Source organism: Coloeus monedula (assembly GCF_965178545.1).
Source record: "Coloeus monedula genome assembly, chromosome: 16".
Classification (NCBI taxonomy): Eukaryota; Metazoa; Chordata; class Aves; order Passeriformes; family Corvidae; genus Coloeus; species Coloeus monedula.
The window spans coordinates 4994059-5013797 of record NC_138796.1 but is presented as its reverse complement, the minus strand read 5'-3'; the positions used below and the strand labels follow the sequence as shown (position 1 = coordinate 5013797).

General features: G+C 43.9%; 1 protein-coding gene across 2 annotated transcripts; it reads left to right on the top strand.

Annotated features, from left to right (window-relative positions):
- The first annotated feature begins 1488 nt into the window (after positions 1-1488).
- On the top strand, positions 1489-18924 carry SNX8 (sorting nexin 8). 2 transcript variants are annotated; one of them, XM_082291928.1, is made up of 12 exons: positions 1538-1591; positions 2595-2668; positions 9256-9446; positions 9846-9963; positions 12313-12434; positions 12804-12884; positions 13827-13987; positions 14402-14534; positions 15601-15669; positions 16440-16589; positions 16982-17131; positions 17876-18924. In XM_082291928.1, the coding sequence occupies exons 2-12, from the start codon at positions 2635-2637 to the stop codon at positions 17987-17989; spliced, it is 1323 nt and encodes a 440-aa protein (XP_082148054.1). In that variant the 5' UTR covers positions 1538-1591; positions 2595-2634; the 3' UTR covers positions 17990-18924. The 2 variants fall into 2 exon arrangements, with proteins under 2 accessions (XP_082148055.1, XP_082148054.1); XM_082291929.1 differs by lacking the exon at positions 2595-2668 and having other exon boundaries at positions 1489-1591.
- Positions 18925-19739: the final 815 nt, after the last annotated feature.

Below are 19739 nucleotides of genomic sequence, written 5' to 3'. Positions count from 1 at the left end.
TTTTTAATTTTATACACAGCTTTCGTCTGCACCCACGCTCCTGGGGACTGAGCTGAAATAGCACTGAGAGGGGAGGAAAAGGAGAATCACTCGACTCATTCACGTCTTTGTAGCAAAGGCGTGCATTATGGTCACAATTACCCCTAAAATAACTGTCACTTCACAGTTCTCTGGTTTAGTTCTCTCTGTGTACAGTGGAGGTGACTATTTAGCTTCCCGTGATTAAGAAATATCAGGAACATTAATTAGTGAATGCATCCCATACTTTGGACATGGAAAGCATAAAGCATTATTATGGATTGTAACATCTCAATCTGGAGGTCCACAATCTATCAAGATTTTTTCTTGTCTGATGGTGTTTTCAGGAAAATCACTGTACAAAACAGGTGCCTTATTTTTCACCACTGTCAACTATATCATTCCTGATTAATAAGGTACAGGAAGTGGAGAAAAAAAATCACTAATAAAATGAGAGGTGCTCATACATGCAGTTCTTATTTTTATGCAGTTTTGAAAAGTGTATTTGCATTTCAAATGTTCATATTTCTGTGCTTTTCTGAATAGCTTAGTGTTCATTTCTACCAAATTTACCAAAAATCCAGATGCATGGAAAATACAAAGAATTATTGGGCATAGGAAACTTGATTAATTGTCTAAATGGCAGCAGAAATGCCATGGGGAAAGGAACTCAGTTAAATAAAATATACCAAAATTGACTTGGAGTAATTAATCTGATGAGAGGGCACAGTCTCAGGCTGTGCCAGGGGAGGTTTAGGTTGGACATCAGGAGGGATTTCTTCACAGAAAGGGTGATTAGACATTGGAATAGGCTGTCCGGCAAGGTGGGGGAGTCACCGTTCCTGGAAGTCTTTAAGGATAGAGCAGACGTGGCACTCAGTGCCCTGGTCTGGGTGACAAGGTGGTGTTTGGTCATAGGTTGGACTCGATGATTTCAGAGCTCTTTTCCAGCCCGACTGATCCTGTGACTGTGTGACTGGAAACCCAAAGTAAAAGCGTCAACAGTCTATGTACTTTTCCTAGCGCACAAGAAAGCCTCCCTGAAGTTCACAACAACCATCCTCTTCAGATTTAAAAAAATAAAGCAGCTCTATTTCGGAGTAATCCTGTATTAAGCCCAGGAGCCGGTCACTTCTTACACGCTTTAAGATATTTGAGGGATGTGTTTTTAATCCGAAGGGTTCGGAGGCGCTCGGAGCGATCCCGTCCAGCGGCGGGGACGGCTCGCTGTCCCTGCCGGAGCCTGTCCGAGCGCGCCGCACGCTGCGGGCAGCCCCAGAGCCGGGGGTGCTGCCTGACCGGGGCCGCGATCGCGCAGCGCTGTCCCGAGCGCTGCAATTTGACACGTCCCCGCGGAGCAGGGCCCGGGCGGAGCCGCCGCGCCGCGGGCACCGCGCACCCCGCGCCCCTCGCCCCCGGCCCCGCGGGAGGCGGCTCTGCCCGCCCGCCCCGCCCGCGCTGACAGGCGGGCGCTGCGGAGGAAGGGGAGGGCGGCCGCCCCGGCCTCACATGACCGCGGCCGCGATGGACGGCGAGCCGCCCGCGGGCACGGCGGGCGCGGACACGGCCGCAGGTACGGGGGATGCGGGTGGCGGGGCCGCGCCGGCCGCCCCTCGGGGAGCGGACGGGGCTCCGCGCCGGGATCGGGGCCGCGCTCCCCGCTGGAAGCTGCGGGGAAGCGCCGCCGCCTTCCCCTCTTTCCCCGAGGCAGCGGGACCCCGCTGGCCCCGGCCCGCCCGGTGGCTGCCCACGGCCGGGCCGCGCCGGTGCCGTTCGGGGGCGGCGGGGGTCGCTCCCCGTGCGCTGCGCTCCGCGGGGGGAAGGAGCGGCAGCGCTGGCGGTGCCCGGGCCGCTGGGGTTCCCTGCCCGGCCGGGCGGCGGGAGGTCGCCCCGGTGGCCGCCCCGGTGGCCGCAGGCGGTCAGCTCCCCGTAGCCCTTCTGCGGGCTGGACGCGGGCACGGGGCGCGGTCCAGAACTTCTCCCGTGGGGAGTCACGCGGCCGAGCGCTCCCTGCGTGCTGGACAGACTTTATTCCGTGCCTGCTCCCCGCCCGCCGAGGTGGACTCGGGGCACGTTGGAGCCGTTCCGCAGCGGGTCAGTGGGCAGCGGCACGGGCGGTCCCTGTGCCTCCGCTCCGAGCCGAGCCAGCGGCACATCCAGCGGGGAAAGCACCAGCTCCTAACGCTGCAGTTCTAGGAGCGTGCAGCTGGCTCTGGGATGAAGAAACTTGTAGCCAAATACTGCCAGCGCTTGTTGAGAAATGAGAGATGGAGGGAGCTCCTGGGTGAATTGAGGGAATAACGTGTTAGACTCCTTAACAGTTAAACTGAAGGAAACTTTTAGAGTGTTCTCTAAAGTTTTCTTCGAAGTGGCTGAAGTTTTGTACTTGATCTGTGCATAGTTTTTTTTTTTTTTTTGCTCAGTTTGGAAAGAAATATGAGTAGGTAAGCTTAATGCAGGGAAAAATTGGTTGGATTATATTCAAGATCCACTGTGAGTGTGCTTTTGTTAGGCCTGTGATGCTCCTGATGCAGATAATGCTTATAAATAAATTATTTTGGAATATTTCTGTCCAGGACTGATGTAACATATTGAACAGCAGCCTTTGTGGAAAAAATGTCCTACTGTACCAAAGAGAGAGCTTGCTCAGGTATGTCTGTTATGGGTTTACCATCTGCTTCAGGAGCCTTATAGAGATAAAACGTTGTCTCCAAGTATTCTTGAACTGATTAACTTCTGGTGATGGTGCTTCTGTACCTTTCTGATCTACTCAGACTTCTTTAGAAAACTTGGTTTTCTTTGGCAAAGATTTTATGATGAACACTGAGAGAGGGTATATAATGATTTTAGCTAAAGAAAAACATTGCTGTGAATGCAGCAATGTTTTTATTTCTAGCATCATGATGCAGGTTCAGAGATCTTTGAAGTTTCACACCCATATGTAATTCTTTTGGAGATCAGCAGCTTATCAGTGAGTATTTTGGGAGGAATGAAATATGCAGAGTAATGGAGAGTCCTGATAGGTATCATTGATGCCTCCTATGAGACCACCTACAAATGCTGTCTATTTGATTTTGCAGAGTTCAAACTACTTTAATACAATCAAAGAGAAAAGAAAAAAGGATAATATCCAATATATTGAAGTAAATTTTGCAGAGTGGCTTTTATTGATTTTTTTTTTCCTTTTGCTTTTACTTCCATGGGAGTCTGTGTTCCAGCAATTGCAGGGAGCTAATCCAGGTGTGTTGGCTGTGCAGGGAGCGAGGTGTCTCTTTTTCTTCTGATGGTAAACCTTTTAACTGTGTGTGCAGCCCGTGGGAGGGCTGTGCAGGTTACAGACAGTGTAATTCACACATGACCGCTGATTTCTCCCACAGTCTTCAAGTTTCATGGGTTGGTGCAGGTTGATGGAGAAAAATTTACCAGTTCCAGACATGTGGAATTGGTACAAAAGGAGGAGTGGTTTAATGATTGCTTTTCAACAGGATTTGGGATGTGAGTGAGCTTGTTCTTACTATGAAGTGTGTGAAAAGACCATTGGGAGGCTGTAGTGTCTGGAGTGGCAATGCCATTTTTTAATGCTTAAATGCTAACGTCAAGTTTTTCCCCCAGCGTAATCAGGAGGGTGAGAAACGTGTAAGGAAGATGAGAGGCAAAACAAAGATAAACTATTTCTTTTCATGGGATATTCTTGACCTCTGTAGGGACAGTTGGTTGTGGAAACTTGCCAGTTTTGTAGTCAGGCTAAAATGTCCTTGTGAAAGTTTCCGGGAGTAGTTGTTTGGGTTATTGCTTGCTGGGTTACATTTTTGGGTGTGAATTTTTACACTTCCAACTTCTTTGTGAAAAATGATAGCTTTGCAGTCATCCACTGGGTGCTGGGAACCAGCCCTAGTGAGCATTTGACTTTTTGTCTCTGTAATCTTTGGGCACATTCCTCGATGGACTTTTCTCTGCTAATCCTGTTATTTCTTCAAAGTAGCTCCATCTCACTTTATTGTGTTTGCTGCGGCTGGGGACTGTGGCTCATGGCTGGCTTGTAAATGGAATGTGTCCCTTCAGTTCCCAGACTTGGGAAATCAGATGAATCAGTTGATGATCTAACAGCATAGTTAAAAGAACAGGGCGCTAGGCTTAGGGTTAGCTCTTTACACACAGTAAATCTGTGTGACATTGCGATGAGATAAATTGGTGTTGGAGTTTTTTTCTGCTGGAGTATGGGATTGTGGTAGTTTGAGAAGGAGCTAAGCGGCCTACAGCTGCAGGAGACTGCAGAAATTCAGGTGCTTTTTAATTATTACTAAATAAAGCTTCAATAGTCTCATCTATTTTTGAGTTGTGGCATAACTTCTCTGTTTCATCTCTAAGAGCACCAAGTGCTGAATAACAATCTTGAACTTACTTGGAAAAAAAACCCCAAATCAAAACCAAACTACCCGCAACACCTCAAAAACAAAGGGAAATATAAAAACCTAGCCAAAGAAAAAACCCCCAGAAAACCCAGGCTAACTAGTGCAGGGTACATACTTGTCATCTGCACTGAGAAAGCTGTGGTGGTGGTGTTTTGGTTATTTTAAGGAGAAAAAGAAAACGTTGGAGCCTGTTTCTCAACATCTAATTTTATGATAGTGTGTGTGCTATTTTATCTCATTTTGGCATTGGGTAGCTTGTATTTACAAGGGAATTGTTGGGAAGGAGGAGGAAGGAGACTCTTAATTAGAGTGAAGCTAAGTATGATAACTTTTCTTGTACCCAGTAAGAAATATAGACCTGCCTTCTGTGTTGAACTCACAGCTGTGCAGCACTTGGCTTTGTTAGACTGATTCTTTTGCTTTTCTTTTTTTAAATAAGAACTGCATGGTTTTAAGTTCTTCAAAACAAACAAGTTGAGTGCAGTTGTCTCAAAAAATATGTTAAGCCTTTAATAGGAACAAAGGTTTTTTGCTTTTTTTGGGGGGGACTTCTCTTGTTCTTTGCTTTTTTAGGGGATTTCAAATTATGTAATATTTTTAAAAAAGAAAAAGTAAGACAGGAATATATTTTATTTTGTAGTTGAAATCTGCACCAGCTTTCAGGGAGGCTGATGTGGACACTGGATTCTGGAATCATGGAGGAATGTGTCTGACACAATAAGGGGGAAAGGCATTTTCATAATTCCTCAGGCTTCTCATGAGAAGACAGAAAGGGAAATGCTGATGAATGATATTTACATTGCTGCTTTAGTATTCTTGGCCCAGGAGTTGGTAGTGGAGCCCTCCTTTTTTCCAGGGAGAAATCTGAGGTATCTGTGTACAAAACTAGTCAGTTTTCACATTCCCTTGCATTTCCTGTGGGTCGGATCCCCCCTGCTCCACACAGCTGTGGCCTGTGATGATGGAGGAGAGATCTTAGCTGTTTTTCCTGAAGGTTTTGCTTCCTCACAGGCTCCTTTCTCCTTCTAGAAAATATGCTACTAATGTAGCAACTAATTCTGTGGCACCATCTACTTAAGCATGTCTAATAAATTTATCTGATTAGCACCTGGTGTAATAAAGAGTTGGTAGCATCAGCCATCTGTAAAATGGAGATGAGGCCTCCAAATTTGATTGACAGAGCTTAAACAGGGGAAGGGAAATCAGTCTTGTGATTTACCACCTGTGCTTCCGGCCCTGGCATTGCTCTACTGTATGTGCTTATTTGCATAAAACCTCTGTGCAGCTATCCAGGTACTTGGAATTCTGCTCTGGCTTTCATAAATGCATGATTTTGGAAATTTGGATGGAGGAAACTGGTAACTCTGGAGGGCAGATTGCTGCCCTGTTGTTTCAGTGGAGTAATGAACGTTGAGCACTAACTAAAGGGTGAAACACATGGTATGAAGTAGAGAGATTTTCTAATGCAGTTGTTTTCTGGGTAAGTTTCTCAACTCCCTTCATTCCAAAGGCTGCCTGACACGTTACCAAAAAGAAAAAAAAAAGAAAAAGTATTATGCAGTGTTTTCATAGCTGTTTTCTTTTACGACCAAACAAAAATTGGGCCGTGCTTTGAATGCTTCTTCAAACTTTTAGTTCTTGTCTTCTTGTTTGCATATGTATATGTTTATGTATTATTTTTAACTTTTATATCAACTTGTTTTCAGTTGTACCAGGCCACTTCCTGATATCTTATTGGCAATAGATTGGGAAACTGCTGTAGCAAAAGCTTAGCTTGTAGGAAAAAGCTGATTTTTATTTTGTCTGCTTCCCAGTGTTCCAGGGGACCATTCCATACCGCGTTTCTGTATCCACTTGCTGCTCTCTCTATATAAGCTTTACTAGATAATGATCTGCTGAAACCAAAGGGAACGTTTTCAGAATTAGCTGTTCTCCAGCAGAGAGTTCGTGATGGGAAGCTCTAAGTGTTCTGTTACAATGCATGTAAATCCTTTGACTGGCTGAACACAGGAGCTTGTACCAGTGAGTTCCCACCATTATCCACCATTCCTGGCCAGGGCTCTTGAGGCTGTTCCCAAAAAGGCTCTTTAGTAAGTAAAATGAAAAATGGGCTGAAGAATAGCTCCAGTATATATTGCTCTGTAGGGTTAGTGTTAATGCCATGATAAACAGTTCCTAAAAGCAGGTTAACAGCTGTTCCAAAGTAATTTTATTTTGTTCTCAGACCAGTGTTTGTGGGTGTAGATTCACTCTGAGTAACTGTCTTGTTGATACCAGACATGCTGAGGTTATTAATTAAACAGTAATTATTCAAACTTTTTTGCATGGTTGTCTGGTTTGTGTGATTTCACACATTTAGACAAGGTTGAGATGTAAAGAAGCTACAGAATATTTCAGAGAGAGCCAGGAGTGTGAACTGCTGATAAAGAGAAGGCATTTCCCGTAGGTGAATTTTAGAAAGCAAATTTGGAGAGTAACTTGATTGAAAACTGGGGAAGAATTACCTAGAAAAGAGCAACGTGGCTGAATTGTCAAAGGACTGTGGAGTCTTGCTTGGTGGAGCATCACTCTGTAGATGTCTTACTGGGCAATGGGGTTCAGATCTGTAATGAACTTGAGAGTCCTCAGCATCAGTTTGGTTCTGGGACTCACAGATGAAACACTGATGGTTTCATGTTCACCCTATACCCTTTTCTCCTCATACCTATCTCTTGCCCTTGGGGTTTCAGTAGTTTACCAGACAGTGTTGAGCCCCAGTTTGTGCTGTTGGTTTTCCAGCAGAAAGATGGGAAGCAGAGACAGTGAATCAATAGGCAGGAGGAAATGTTGTGTTAGTACAGATTGGCACTGCTTGGGGAAGTAGTCAGGGTGCATTTTGAGTAGCCCTCCTTGGGAGAGGCCTCTGCAATGTTGGCCAGTGGCTGGGCATCACTGAAGGCTCTGGAATTCTGTGTAGGGATGTGTGTGTGTGCTGGAGGAGTAACAGCCATCTGCTGTGTCTTGTTGCATTTCACTGATGTGTCTTGAGCAGTTAAACCCAAGAATTACAGTGGACACCCAGAGAACTGCTGCTCTATCCAGGATATCCAGGATGCCTTGTGCTCTACAGATGTTATCACTTCATCCAGCAGCATCCCATGTCAACATTGAATTAGTTTGCATTATTTAACTGCAAATTTCTGGCAGGTAGCTGGAAATTTTTAGGAGCTGCTACATAGGTGGGGTTAGCAGGTGATATATTAGTCTATTAAAGCAGAGGTGTTAAGACTTGCTTCTCTGAGTCACATTAGCAGGAATCTGAAGCCTGACGAGGCATGTGGGATAAGGTCATTTGTCCTGGATTTGGTTTGGTTTCATTAAGCCGTTTTATGGAACAAATAGCAAAGTGGCTGTTACGAAGTCATAGATCTGAGGAATTAAAGATTGCTTGTTTTTCCCGTTTATCAGGGCCTAGGGCACATGAAGGAGCAGGTGGGAAATCCTTATCAGGAGGAGGTCAGGGCTTTCAAGTTAAGGATATGACTTCTTATCTTCCCTGAGTTAATCTGTTACGCAGTTAGCAACTTTTTGAACTATGTATCAAAGCTTAAAGAAATACTGCTTGCTTCTGTAGCGTTACTGTCTGTGTTCTCAAAATTGCAGATATATTTAAGAACTTCTGCACAATGGCAAGGAAGGGATAATGAATCCTACCTGGCTTTTCAGGTGTCTTTCGTAAGTGGATTTGACTTGCTTTGCAAAAGAGCTTGCTCACAATTTGCTTCTTACAGAGAGGAAGCAACCCACCTGCTCCAGCCTGGAGAGCAGAAATCAGGTATGGGGTGAATAGATTTCAGGGTTGTACCCTCATTTTTCACACTGTTTCCTATGTGTGGAACAGGTGGAAAAGAAAGGTTTGCTTTGAAAAACAATGTAAGCTTAGTTTACAGTCACATAATAGATGTAGTTATAAAGTCAGGTTGAGACAATAAACTGCAGTCAAGCACTTAATAAGAGAGCACTGAGTCATCAGCTTTGCCCCTTCTTTGATGTCATTTGTCCTCTGGGGCCACATTCTTGAGACCCATCTTTTTTCTCTTCTGCAGAATCAGTTACTGTCCAAAGCTGCCCAGCTATGGTCAAATTCACTGTTAAAAGCTGTTTGTTTTCCAACTACCAGCAGTGGAATAGAATAGGTAAATTTGACGATTTTGCCACAGCTGGCTGTGACTGGGGAATTGTTGGGTTGGTAGCACTTATTAGGAACCTTTTCCCTCTGCTTTGGAACTTAAGTATGTTGACATAGTAAATTATTGTAGTTCACACTCACTGTAGCACGCTGTCATAGAGTTTAATAAAATTATGTCAAATGAAGTGTCTCCTTCCTTTGTCATGATATGCAAAATTAATGGAATAAATTTCTGCAGCGCAGTAAAACGACACATTTTTTCTTTCCTTCCATGAGTTGTTCTAGGCAGGATCCAAAAGTGCTGAGCAAGGGTTTCATTCATTTTGGCAGATCCTGCTGTGGTGGGAGCTGGACAGACAGGAAATGCAGGCCTCTTAGCTGATTCACAGAACAAATTTGGCCTGTGATTCTTTGCTTAGTGGAGATGTCTCTCTGACTCGATATAATTGGTGGTGCTCCTGGGTATTGTGAGCAGGGAGGTACCGGGGTTGGGAACGTGTGTGAAGCAGCATAACCTCCTGGGGGAGTGGCCTGGCTGGGCTTCTGGTTGTGTTGCACCATTCTGGGAGCACCAAGCAAAGGAACAGAATATTTTAAGGCTACTTCTTTTACTATATCTTATCAGGTCTACTGTTTTTTTCCCTTTTTGTCTTCTAGATTTGGCAAAGCCTCCAGTAAATGAACCAAGGGAACCAGAACAGTTTCTAATGCAGACGCCCCAGGGAAATCCACTGCTGCTTTCCCACACCCTACAAGAGCTATTGAGCAAGGATAGTGTACAGGTGGAGCTTATACCTGAGAAGAAGGGCCTTTTTCTGAAACATGTGGAATATGAGGTTTCCAGCAAGGTAATGTGAACAAGTTTTGGGCTTGGTGAGAACGTATGCTCTTAAGAATGCCTTTGCAGTTTCTGCTGGCAAGGTCTTGAGTGGTTAAGATGTGCTGGGTGATGCTGGTTTGGTGTAGATCAGTTGTGTTGGCTCAATTTTAATGCAGTAGCACTGGGCCTTCCTGGCCTGGGTGTGAAGGATGGTCTGCAAGTTCACTTGCTTGAAACCTGAGCTCTGTACAAAAGCAGGTGTATGACAATGAAAACTGAATGGTTTTGTGACAAATTGGTGTAGGTAGCTGGATATTTCAAACTGTTTTGAGCTAGTGAAGAAATTGTATTGGCAGCACAAAAAAATTGTGCAAGTGCTGCTGTCTAAGCTGTGTATTGAGTTACCCTCCCCCTTCCTTCACTGCAGAGATTCAAGTGCTCCGTGTACAGACGATACAACGATTTCGTGGTGTTCCACGAGATGCTGCTGCAGAAGTTCCCCTATCGCATGGTGCCAGCACTGCCCCCAAAGAGGATGCTGGGAGGTAAAACTGCATCTTATTTCTCACTGGAGGGGTTTTGCTTCACGGTGCAAGCGCAATCAAGGCGATACTGTTGAAAATAAATGTTTAAAAGATTGAAAGTCTTGGGTTCTGCTTGGCTCAGACAACAACTTTGAGGTTATAATACACAATTTGGAGGGGTGAATGATTGCCATCTTAGAAATTCGTATAGGTGAGATGTTAATGCAAAACTTCAGTGGGGTTTCTTCCTGTGGAATTTCAGTATCTAATGATTTTTCTTAATAAGATTTTGGGTGTAATTCTACACAAGAGCATGGCAGAGTTGCAGGTATTGCTTCTTAGAAAAACGGGTCATGATGATCATTGTTTAGTGGTGGACTTGGCAGTGTTAGTTTAACAGCTGGATTCAGTGACCTTAAAAGTTCTTTTCCAACCTAAATGGAACCAGTGTCAGATCATTCAAGTATACTTTAGGTGTTAGACTAGAAACCAAGAAGTATCCCAAGACAGAAAGCATATCAAAGCTCCTTCAGGAACATTTTTCATTAATCTCAAATATTGATGCTGGTTTTAAGCATGTATTATTTCGAATGTTGCATAACTGTATAGAATTCTGTCTTGTTTAATACTTTATCTGTGCAAGAACAAGCTTTTCAGTGTCTTCTCTCCTGCCCATGGTGCTAAGCTCACTGTGTTTCAATAAATAATTAATTTCAATTGAGGAGTCCATGTATTGCTCCAGTAAAGCAGAATTGGTAAACAGTGAGCAGAGCAGGGTATATAGTGAACTGGAGCAAAGCAAAATCATACCCCTGAAAAGCTTCAATGGTCATATATTCTTATGATGGAATGTGAACTGTGAAAGCTTTTTTTGGGGGTGTGAAACCCATATATTGAATTTAACCTGATTCAGTGTTCTCAGCCAGAATTTCCACCTCATGCAACACCTGTGAGCAAAGATACCGTCCCTGATTAATCTCAGTGGAGAAAGGATGCTTGAAAGAAGCTCCCAATATCTATCACTTGTCAGGAACTGTTATTTCCTTGCACTGCTGGTGTGTTGATATTTCCCTGCATTCACCAGTGCATTTCTTCCCACACATATCATAACTTTAGGGAAAAAAAATGATAGGATTAGTTCCCAAACTATGCTAGGAGAACAGTTCTAATACAGTGCAAAGCTGTGATGAGGCAGAGTGTGCTGATTGCCTTTAGTCCAGTGACTGCATATAGGAGAGCTGTGGAAGTGGGCCTAATGGAAACTGCAAACAGGAAAAAGGAAAGGGAATGGGAAGTTCTTGTTTCTGAGTAGACTAATGGACTGACAAATGGTATTGCAGGACACAGGATTTGATGGATTAGTACAGATGTGTGACTCTTGGAGCCTCCAAGTCCCAGAGGTGGATGGACAAAGCTCTGTGCTTTGTCCTTGGTGTGCTCCTCTGCTGAGTTACACCAATGGGGGTCTGCTCCCCTCCATCTGTCAGATGGAGATGGATGTCCTGCTCTGCTCATTTGGAGGATGGCAACCAACTGAGGCAGATCCTGTGGAAAGTGTGTACACGACTTCACAAACGTCCATGTAGGTTAAGTGTGAGCAAAGCAAAATCAAGATCTGCAACCCCAACGGCAAAAAAAGGAATTGGTGGGTGGTGCTGTAGTGAGGATCACCTGTGAGAGTCCTCAGAGCCAGCAAACTGCCAGCTTAAAACTGAGGGAAAGGAATAGTAACGCTTCATGATACAGGAGTGTTGTCATGGATAAGAGCATTCCTTTAATTTCTTTCTATGCTGCTTTCTTTAATATTTGGTTTTATTTTTATTGCTCCTGAAAAACTCCAGGAACTCTGATTTATTGCCTTACTGCAGTTATTGCTAGATTAAAAATCTTCCTGTTTCAGCAAGAGGAGCAGAATTTTTTTAGTTTGACAAGACTCTGGATGGATGTACTGCAGATTACTGTGCAAGTCTTCCAAAATACTTTTTGACATCTTGCATGAAAAGGATAGATGCTGATCCCAGGAGTCCCAAACAGACTGGGATATCCTCTGTGGAATTGATTCAGAGGAAGAAGAATCTCTGTAGGCCCACAGTTTGTAAGTGGAGGTTTCAGGCCTTGGGCTTGGTTGTTTTTCCTTTCTCCCTGACCCCCCCTGTGGAAATAACCACATGTGGCTGTGTATGCTGGATTCTGGTGAGGTAGAGAATGCTTGATGGAATATTTGTTCAGGTGGTCAGTCTAAAAGGTTTGGTTTTGGGAGCTGGCAGACTATAGGTAACCATTCTTTGGTTTTTGTTGCAGTGTTTTCTTTTTTCTCTCTGAGGTGTAATGTGAAATGCATTAATTGGAATTCCGTGTTTCTTCCTGCAGCTGATCGAGAGTTCATAGAATCGAGGAGGAGAGCGCTGAAGCGTTTCATAAACCTGGTGGCTCGACATCCCCCTTTCTCAGAAGATGTGCTCTTGAAACTCTTTCTGTCCTTCAGTGGCTCAGTGAGTGTTTGTTAGCAATAGTCCTGAGCTTGCACATCTTGCTGTAACTGCCTCACTGGGCACAGCGTTCAGAATTGCTGTTAACCTACATGGGTTTGCTCCCTGTGATGAAGAGAATTTTCTCTCAGTAGGTGTTTCCACGGTGGAAAGTGGAAGGTAATTTCACTCAATGCCAGGAGTGTAGTATTTTGAAAATTATAACTGTTCTTAGGGGAATAGAGATTATGCTTTTCCTTAAATTAAACCTGACCTGAGTAAAGCTGTGTCTGCTGAGTTGTGCCTTACTGCTGCAATGTATCTGAGACCTGTGTGACCTGCCCTTGGGTTGCTTAGTTATTTCATGCTCATTTGATTCTGTATTTTCTCCAGGATGTACAGAATAAGCTAAGGGAGTTGGTCCAGGGAGTAGGAGATGAATTTGTGACTTGCAGATTAGCTACCCAGGCCAAGGTATGTATATGAATTTCTTGCAATGTGTAATTCTGGTTTAAATGGCTTTCTGCTCCAAGTGCTTCAGTTATGGCATTTGTGCAGTGATGGAGACCTTAGGTAGGAGACAGTTATTTCCAGAGTTTGAAGGACTTGTAATTTTATTGAAAAGATCAAATAAACTTTTGACTCTTAAGGGCCTGATATTTCTAGCTAAATTCTGGCTCACGAATATGATAAAGATTAACCAGTGAATCCTGCTCAGAACATGTTTCTCTGTAATTACTTGTACTTACATAACAAACAAATGCACAAATTGCACAATTTAGAAGTTAATATCTAGACTGATGTCTTTCCCTTGTGCTCATGCCCTCATTCTGTCTGTTGTCCTCTTCCTGTGAGAGAGCAATTTGGACTGTTATGGAAAAGTTAGTTATAAGTTCTCTATATATCTGTTTATCCCAGTGATTAGTGCTATGACAAGTTTTAAGTACACATCCACTGTGTTCATTGAGCAATTTCAAAGCAAGTTGTTGTTCAGGTTCCTGCAATGCTTGCAGAAGATTTTGCAACTGGAGCTTAATTCAGGCTTTTACCAGTGATAAACTGGTCAAAAAAAAGCTGAACTTTCAGTTCATGCTTGACTTTACTGGGCTGGGAGTTACCAGTAGGATCAGATCAGAACTTGTGAGCTTGAAACCTCACAAACCCTGTTTTAACTGCATAATGGAATTGCTGATTTTGGCAACTCTGTCTACACTGGGTATCTGAACCTCTTTCTGCTTCTAAAGATTAGGGCTATTTGTGTGACATCTGACTTGAACACCTAAATGGGAAGCTGATCTCTGCAGAGTTGTTAGAGCACAGCATGAGGGAGTGAGCACAAGAGGGAAGCCTGTCCCCTTCTGCAGACTGTGGTGTGCCTCTGATTTATCCACCAGTAACCCCTCTGTACTCCTTCAGGACTTCCTCCCAGCTGACATTCAGGCCCAGTTTGCTGCCAGCAGGGAGCTGATCAGGAATATTTATAACAGCTTTTATAAGCTCCGGGACCGTGCAGAGAGGATCGCTTCCCGAGCCATCGATAATGCCTCCGACCTCCTCATATTTGGGAAGGAGCTAAGGTAGGTTGGGAGGAACAGGGTTTGCTGATGTGAACGTTTCTACTGTTGGTTTAGAACTCGAAACTGTTGTCAAGTTTACCTGCAAATGGTCTGGTAAAAATGGGTATTTCAGTGCATGCTGTAGGACATGATCAATTTTCCTTCTATGAAAGGAGGAAATGCACGCTTTCCACTAAGGCTGCATTCCCTAGAGTGTGAGGAAAGAAAACAGAAATACCTTCACATTCAGGTACTTGTGTTATTGTCTGTCTCCCCAGTATGTGCACAGTTAACTGCATTAGGATGGGACAGTAGTAGCTCAGCACTGTGAGCTGTTTAGACTGATTTGAAACTCTGAACAGCTCTCTGCAAATAAGTTTTATGTACTGAGTGGGATTTGTCTCCTAGATGTGACCATTGCTTATCTCCTTCCAGTGCTCTGGGCTCAGACACTACCCCACTTCCTTCCTGGGCTGCTTTGAATAACAACACATGGGGGACTCTGAAACAAGCCTTGAAGGGTCTGTCTGTTGAATTTGCACTTCTGGCAGATAAGGCTGTGCAGCAGGTGAGTTCTTTACTTTTTTTTCTTTCTTTTTGTAACATGAATTTCATCCTTGAATTTCATCTTCAATCATGAGCTCCATAGACATAAGCCCTTCAAGAGTTAAGAGGGAGATTGTAGTCCAAGCTCACATCCTCAACTACCAGCCTGCTTGTTCAAGCTTGTGTGAAATACCTGGACTGTGTTTAATGGGGGAAAAAATGTAACAGGCAAGGGAAAGGAGGGAAAACCCTGCTTTCTTTCGTAATTTTAAATGGTTACTGCACACGTTAAGCTCACTACTAGAGTGAGCTGTCCAAAAGTGCTGTGTTCCATCTTATTAATCTGCTACAGAGAACCCAGAATAATTTACTTCTGAATCAAATTTTCACATTCATGTACTTAAACATTACATGAGTCATTCAGACAGAAGCACCACGTTCCTGTCCAAGTGTACAGTGTGGTAATGACTGTCAGAATAATGTGAGAACATGACAGTCTGCAAAGGCAAAGTAATACTTTTGTCTTCAGTGCTCTTCATTGCATTGTGTTAAAACACTCAGCGTGCTTTTGTAGATCAGTCAAGCCACGTCTCTTTCTCCAGAGTTTATGCTCCAGAGAGCTCTATTGACACAGGAAGAAAAGAGTATTTTGTAAAATAATAAAACTGGTAGTGAAATTTGTCTTGGTGTCTCATCTCTGCCTTCTGATGCACGAACCATTATGGGGACCATGCAGGTATTCAGAGTTTTAATGGATTAGTTATCTTGTAGGAAGGGAAGATGAAAGATTGGAGGATCTGCAAGAGCAAGGAATTCCAGGCAGAGTGTGCTGAAAGGACTGACACGCAGGCCTGTGAAACCAACTCCTCTTGTTCTAATGATCAGTCAGTTGGAAAAGCTGTTCCTGCCTCAGTCAGGTCTTTGTTCTGCACACTGAAGACCAAACACTCCAGTGCCATCAGAGAGATTTTTGATGTGGTTGTGTAAGCGCCGATGTGCCCTGGAGAGTGCAGTGAGAGCCTGCATGGTGGGGTGAAGGGCTGTGATGCCAGGCTTACGTAAAATGTACTTTTTCCCTTGTTTTCTAGGGTAAACAGGAAGAGAATGATGTGGTGGAGAAGTTGAACCTTTTCCTGGATTTACTCCAGTCCTATAAAGTGAGCTCTGCTGTTCTTCTGCCAACAAGAAAGTTGTTTAGAGCAAGCTTGTGCTCTTTAGAGGGTGTAACGCCAACTGGATGGAAAACTGTTAGTGAGGCCAGTTCAGAGGCAAACTGGGCATCTGGCAGAGGGAGGGGAGTGGCTGTTGGCCATAGGGAGCTCTGTAGCCTTACTGATCAGCTCGTCTGATGATGAGAACTTGCCAAAGAGCAAATTCTGCAAGGAATTTGAAAATATGAGTGGTTAAACTGTATGGATCGGGTAACTTTTTGTTTTTAGATTTGCCTGCTTTTGAGTCTAAGCAGTGAACTAGATTGCTGCTGGTTTGCTCATGGAGACATGAGTTCAGTTATGAATGAAGGGATTTTGTTAATACTAATCTTTTGGTCAACTGTGTGGCAGCCTCTCCTGACATTCCCAGGCTGGGACTGAAATTGAAGGACACTATTGGGCCAGCACTTTAATTAATTGCAAGCACTTAATACTGAGAAGGTCAGAAAAGATAAGAGATCTGATAAGATCCAAAATGTTGGCAGAAGTGATGCCCCAGGTTGCCTCTTAAGCTCAATGGTCTGGGTTCAAGCAGTTTTGTTTCTTAAATTCTTAACTGCCAGCATTTTTTGACCCTCTTGAAAGCAAAGGAGCAAAAATCTGCAGCATAGAAATGACATAAAGTGTGACTGTGTGTGTGTTCCTGATGTACTTGGCTGTGTGTTTGCTGACTCTTGGCTCCCACTATGTACCTGTTGTTTTCTTTTCCCATAAAGGACCTGTGTGAAAGGCATGAGAAGGGGGTATTGCACAAGCACCAGCGAGCGTTGCACAAGTACAGCATGATGAAGAAGCAGATGATGAGTGCCACTGTACAGAACAAAGAACCAGAATCAGTGGAGCAACTGGAGTCTCGGATTGTGGAGGTAGAGCAGGCACCTCGGAGAGCTAAGGGTGGGACTGGGTTCTGTAATGGTGCTGCTCTCCAGCTCAGTCACATTTGCAGAGAGCTTTTGGACTGAAAGGGTAGCCTGTACTTTGGGAAATCTGAGCTACCCGCTGTGCCACATGGAAAACGTGTTTGTTTTCCTCAACACTTGTTACTGGCTCTCTGGCAGCACGTCATTTGCAGGAGCTGTGGGAAGCAGCAGTCTGTGTGATGGAGAGGGCAGTTCCTGTTGTATCAAATGGGTCCAGGAACGGCCTGTTTTAGGTTTGTGGTATGTGTTTGAATTACTGGTATGGGGAGGAATGCTATTTTCTCCTGCTGTAAGTGCTTGGCACCCTCTTCCTGGTCACTGAGTTCTTCTTCTTTCAGCAAGAAAACGCGATCATAACCATGGAGCTGCGGAATTACTTCTCCCTGTATTGCCTGCATCAGGAGACACAGCTCATCCACATCTACCTGCCTCTCACATCTCACATTTTGGGGGCCTTCGTCAACTCCCAGATTCAGGGTCACAAAGAGGTGAGTTCTGGACTGTGTCCTTTTTCCCAAAATATGAATGAGAATTTCAATGGATTTGTTTCCACCCATTGGCCTTCATCCTGTAATCCTCTGTGCAGCCGGGCTCTCTCATAACTTAAAAAGTTACCTGAGGTTTTTCCACTTTGGGGTGAGGATCAAGGTTGGCCTCTAACCCCTCTAAAGGACAGTATCTTCTTGCAGCAAGTTTTTTTCATCTTTTCTTCTCTCATCTGTAGCTGGCCCTACCCTATGGGTAGTTGAAAAAGACCCAACCATTAAATTTCTACTCTGTAATGAATGATGTGTGTTTGCTAGATTAATCTGGGTTTTTTGTTGTGCTACACAGAAATTCTATGACAAGAAAACTTTCTGGGTTTTGGTCTAAACCTCAGAAGTTCCCTTTTGTTAAACTCTAAATATGGGCTTTAATATTCCCAATATACAGACTTTCTTGCTTTGGTTATATTAGAAAAGTCTCTTCTCCTTCAGCTCCCTTCCATCCCTTCAGTGAAAGGATATGATGAAGAGAAATCTCCCTTCTATACATGCTCAGGAAAATGTTCAGGGAGCTGCACATAGCACCAGTCTAAAAGGAGCAATCTGGGTCCACTGAACTTCCTGAAAATACTTCAGCAAATTTGTGTTGTGCTTCTGAGTACACGAGACTGCTGCTAGAATTCCGTGTGGTGAGATTGTTAACCTGCTGTGTGGTCATGTCTGCTTTCTCTCCTTCTCTACTCACAGATGAGTAAAGTTTGGAATGAATTGAAGCCGAAGTTGAGCTGCCTTTTCGTGGGATCTAGCAGTATGCCAACTCCACCACTGTCACCTCCAGAGGGAAACTTCTTTTCCAATTAATGTTCTGAGCATCCCACATGGAGCAAGAAGGGCAGTCAATGAAGGGGTGGGACCTCTACCTCCAATGAATCCTCCAAACAGCTATTTTTATTTTTTTTTAATATTGCTGCTTTGAGCTGCTCTCTGATTTAGACAGACTGGATGTGGGGCAGAACATATGGATATAGAGACAATTTTGTAATTTTGCAATGCTCTGGGGCAGAGCTGATATTCATTATCCTGCAGATACTCCTCATGGGATCAGGATATGGCCTGGCACAGCGAGTGCTGCAGTGTTGTTGCTGAAGCCTCTGCATCTTGTACTAACAGTCCTCCAATCATGTTTATCTGCAGCTGTGCTGACACATCTCTGCATGTCTCTGAAGTGCTGAGATGAACAGGATAGCTGAAGCACTTGCTTGTAGTGGAGATAAACTGCCTTTTATGCCTTGGAGGGCCTGTGTTAGGGATGTGTGCATAAGGAAAGCTGAAAGCCATCCCCCATCCCATTGTAGGTATCTGGATTTGATTTCTTACTGCTAGACTTCAGCACAAAATTAATGAAGTGGTTGGATTTTGTAACCCAGCTGGGCAGGGGTCAGTGCTGCTGTGTGACAGGGATTTTCCTGATGGTGCTGGATGGATGTATTGTCAGTGTGTTTCCCTTCATGGTTGCAGGGCAGCCTGCGGACTTGCTCGTATTTTTCAGTTTGGGGCCAAAGACAACTGGGTTCAGGAACTCAGAGGAGTTTGCCTGGCATAAATGAGAAACTAATTGACTAAAACACTCCTTAAATGTAAACCACTCGTACTACAGGAGCAGAACAGCTACAAGGTAGCTTGTTTATTTCTTCTGGAGGTTCTGACCTCCATCTGGCGAGTAGCTGTTTAGGTCTGTTGGAGAGCTGCTGACCAAAGGCTGGTGTTTTCTTTGGTGTAATATCAGAAGTATCCTGTTACACCAGCAGGCTGGAACACAGTGCTGATAAAGTTCTTTAGCAAAAGTTCAGTATTATCAGGATGTTACTGTCATTCTTCCTGGCTGCGGGTAGCATTGCAGTGTGTTTGTTTGTGAAGGAGAGCAGACAATTAAGTGAAAGTTCTCATCTCTAAAAACACAACAGCCTTTGGTAATGGGGTTTTCAGATCAGTTTATGGTTGTGATAAAGGGACTAAACGTTCTCTACTTTGTATCTCCAGTGACTTTCCCTTGGGAGGCAAAGGGGGAGAATGTGCATGTTATGTTACCTCAGGGGAAATGGTGCACATCCTCCAGAGAAACTGATAATCAAACTGCAAATGTCTGCAGCAAAACTGTGTGAACAGGACTCCCTGAATCTGACTTCTCTGGGGCCAAAATAGCTTCCAAAGGGGAATTTGGACTTGGCTTCTTAGAATTTTCTTTGAATGGGTAAAAAAGGAAGCACGTTAACAAGGATGAGTGCTTGCTGTCAAACTGGAACCATTACAATATTTTCCTACTGGGGAACTTCCCCATTATCAGGAAGTATATTTAAATCCTCCAATCACAAAAGCTTTTTTGTTTTGCTTTTGGTTGTTTTTTTTTTTTTTAATTTAGAAAATTCAGTGCAACATGAAACTCTTCCTAGCCCAGGTAGAAATTCTGGATTAGTTTCTTCAGCTAGGAGCAAGAGAAGTTATTTGTCCAGTTTCAGGAGACTGAATAACCATTACTCCCATTCCTCAAAATGGAGTAAATACACCGGTATGGGTGAATTCCTTGAGTGCTGGGCCTTAAAGCAGTGTGTAG